At 41.0% G+C, this 3,114-nt stretch overlaps 1 protein-coding gene across 4 annotated transcripts in view; it reads right to left on the bottom strand.

The window, feature by feature from the left end:
- USP38 (ubiquitin specific peptidase 38) overlaps positions 1 to 3,114 on the bottom strand; it is a 33,170-nt gene that overhangs the window by 16,878 nt on the left and 13,178 nt on the right. The window contains exons 1-2 of one of the 4 annotated variants that reach the window (XM_019534406.1): positions 2,958 to 3,091; positions 2,627 to 2,728 (exon numbers count right to left, since the gene is read on the bottom strand). The exons of 2 other annotated variants lie outside the window; for them this stretch is intronic. In XM_019534406.1, coding sequence (XP_019389951.1) covers positions 2,627 to 2,728; positions 2,958 to 3,086 — 231 coding nt within the window. In that variant the 5' untranslated portion in view covers positions 3,087 to 3,091. Of the gene's footprint in view, positions 1 to 2,626; positions 2,729 to 2,957; positions 3,092 to 3,114 lie in introns of those variants that run through there. One more of the 4 variants, XM_019534408.1, reaches the window with a different exon arrangement.

Here is a 3,114-nt window from a genome sequence, read left to right as displayed (position 1 = left end):
TTTTTTTTTTTTTTTTTTTTATAAATAGGGTTGATGTAGCTTACCAGCTCCGCCTACTGAAAGTGATATGGCTCAATAAATCAACAGGTTAATTTACACAGAAAAGTATGAAACTTCAGAACTGGCCCAGAATAAATTTCTGGTTTTTACAACTGTAAACAATGATCTTAGCGCACTGTAAAAAATATATATGTTTCCTCATTACTGATCTGTAGAATACACAATATCCTCAGTAATACAATTACTAGGCTATATACATCTCTCTCCACACTTGTTTTTGATAATATTGGTAAAAGGAGTTCATCTTCATACAATACTGAACTAAATATAGTGACTTATTTCAGAAATGTGTGTGCAATTCCAGGTTATCTAAACTGTTAAAAAAATGTTATGTTAATAAAATTGTTCTGTAGTAAGAATAAATGCACAAGAAAGCAGTAATCAATCTCCCCCACCCCCCAAAAAAACCCCAAAAACCCAACATGGAGGGAATCTACAATGATTGCAGCAGAGTTACTGGTCCAATTTAGTGAACCACCTCCAAAAGAATGTAGATACATGCATTAAAAAAAAATAAAAAGGGTGCTCAATCTCCTGCCCATGGGCCAGGAAATCTAGCAGTGGGTGAACAGCAGCATTGCAAATCTCTGAACTCATGAGAGGCGCCAGGCTCTGTATCCCAGATTTGGTGCCCAATCCCAGTGTGCAGAGCTGAGCAGGGGTGGCCCTGGGCCCCATATCCAATCTCTGCGTGGCAGGGCAAAGAGGAGGCAGCTCTGGACCCCTGAGACCAAATCCTGGCACACAGGGGGTAGAAGAGTGGCAGCAGGCCACTGGGACCCAATCCCAGTGCACAAGGGGTGATCCTGGGCCCCAGAGCCCAATCTAACCATTGCTACATCTGCTCCACAGGGCCCAGAGGTTGAACACTACTGCATTAAACTTAAAAACATTGAAAGCTTTTTTGTACTAGAGCAACAAACATGGCCTGCTGGCTGCATCTGGCCTTCCTAACTACTAGTGGGCCACCAAAAATTGGGGAGGTGGGGAAGGGGGGGGGATGTGGCCACAGGCAGAGGTAAGGAAGTGGTCTGCTGCAGTTTCTGGGGCAATCAGCAGCAGGAGGGCAAGCAAGGGCTGACAGTCCAGTTACCCTCCAGCCCCTTCACCTGTCTTCACTACCACAGCCTTACCTCTCCAGCTGCCAACCTCCACCACATGTCCCGTGCTACAGCTGGAGCTACCACTACAGCGTAGGGTGCATGGCAGCAGCAGTTCCAGCTCTGGCGCAGGGCATGTGGTGGAGGCTGAAACCGCCCAAGACTGATAGAGTGGGCAACCCAAGAAACAAGCAGAGGCTGTTGTAAAAAGTGATTCTGGAAATATGAGAAGCTACATGAGCCCTTGTCCACATATTTTAAGGCTTGCAAGTTCATGTTGTCATGCAAAAACCATTCCTGGAGTGAACAGTGTGCCTAATACAACATTATGCTCTATTTAATAGCTATGAAAAAAGAAAGCCACTTGTCAAGGCGGCCATCTACACACAGATCACTCCAGTGGCAAATATGGCAATCCTGGCAAATGTGAGCAAAATTGAATTCTGGATTGATTCAGACTGTAGTGCTTGAAGAGCTTGTATGAAAAACACAACTAAAGAAGAACAATTTAAAAGGATGCACTACTACTACCAACTGTACTGGCTTTGCTTCTATTTTCCTCCTAAAGAAAGGAGACTCTCTAAAAACAGGAGATAAGAAATTCAGGCAGTTGTGTCGTCTTATTCTTGGTAATACATAAAAATAGTATATAGTTACTAAAGGTCCCCTCTGGATCGGGTACAGGATAAAAACAGATTTGGCAATTTCCTGTCCTATTTTACAATCATACTAATTACATATCAAATCATAGGAGTAATTATAGTGCAAGACAATGCATTCATCAGGAAACTAACAACAACCATTAACTTGCTCCATGTAGAATGATGGTGGAGGCATAATGTGCAGCATTTTAAGGCAGGAAAAAAATTAAGACATCACCAAAAAGTTTTCCCTTTAGAAAACAAATCTCTAAATTTAGGAGTCAAGCTGTGTACAATTCTGGAGAAAAACTTCTATTTCTGGCAGATGAATGTTTTGTCTGTAGTCTTTTTGGGAAGAGAGAGGAAGAGCAAAATGGTAAATATTTTCTTTAGTTATTTACATTGTGATTAAAAGCTTCCAGGCTGTTTATTTTATTTGCAATTCTGTTTTCTACCCTAGGCTAAATCAAAAGTTTATTTGAAGTAAGTGGAATTAGCTTTGAAGACTAGAGGGTGGGAAAAAGCTTTCAGAAGCAAGCTGACTTTTGACCTTAAAGTGATGCAAGATGAAATTTCTTAAACAAAATAAAGAAGCAGCACTGGTACAGGCCATAAGAATGCTGCATGATATTCTGATTCCAGATAGTGTTTTCTAGGCTGAAAAACCTGTTTACATGTTTACTGAACAAATATGATGTAGGGAATGCTTCAGGGCTCCTATGCCAGTTTTACAATCATTTTAAAAACAGAAGTAGAACTATACTTTTAATATTAAGAAGTGACCCGTATCTTAAACAAGGTAAAAGTCTCAATTTAAATACTTACCAAGTGAAAAGCCTCTGGAGAATGCTGAAAACTAAGCAGCATGTGGGAGAGAACAGCCAGAGCACCAGGCCTCACAAGAGGAAACCAAAGTCGATTGAAAACCTGACAGCAGGGGTGGGGGGGAAAACAGATCTTTTTATACAGTAAATCTCAAAAATGAGAATTCCAAGAGCATGGATATAATTCTAGTTTTATAAGAGGTTCCCTATGGTACAGCTAAACATCTCGAAGACATATTTACACCATCCTATCCTGGTGAAAAAGGCAAAATATTATTAAAGCACAAAGGATCTTACACCAACCACCCAGAAAAGTTTTGCACCCCGCATACCAGTTCAATCTTAAGCAGAGTAACATCAATGAGAATGGTAAACTTCTGGACTGCAGCCAGTCCCTTCAGCAGTGCTATCACCCAAGTCTCTACATGCTGAGCAAGAGGCCAGGACAGCCAGTCAATCATTCTGAAAGATTAAGGGGAAAAAAAAAAA

The sequence above is a fragment of the Crocodylus porosus genome, unplaced genomic scaffold (assembly GCF_001723895.1).
Source record: "Crocodylus porosus isolate Cpor-Errol unplaced genomic scaffold, CroPor_comp1, whole genome shotgun sequence".
Classification (NCBI taxonomy): Eukaryota; Metazoa; Chordata; order Crocodylia; family Crocodylidae; genus Crocodylus; species Crocodylus porosus.
Note: the sequence above shows the minus strand (reverse complement) of the source record. Positions and strands in the feature narration are given on the sequence as shown.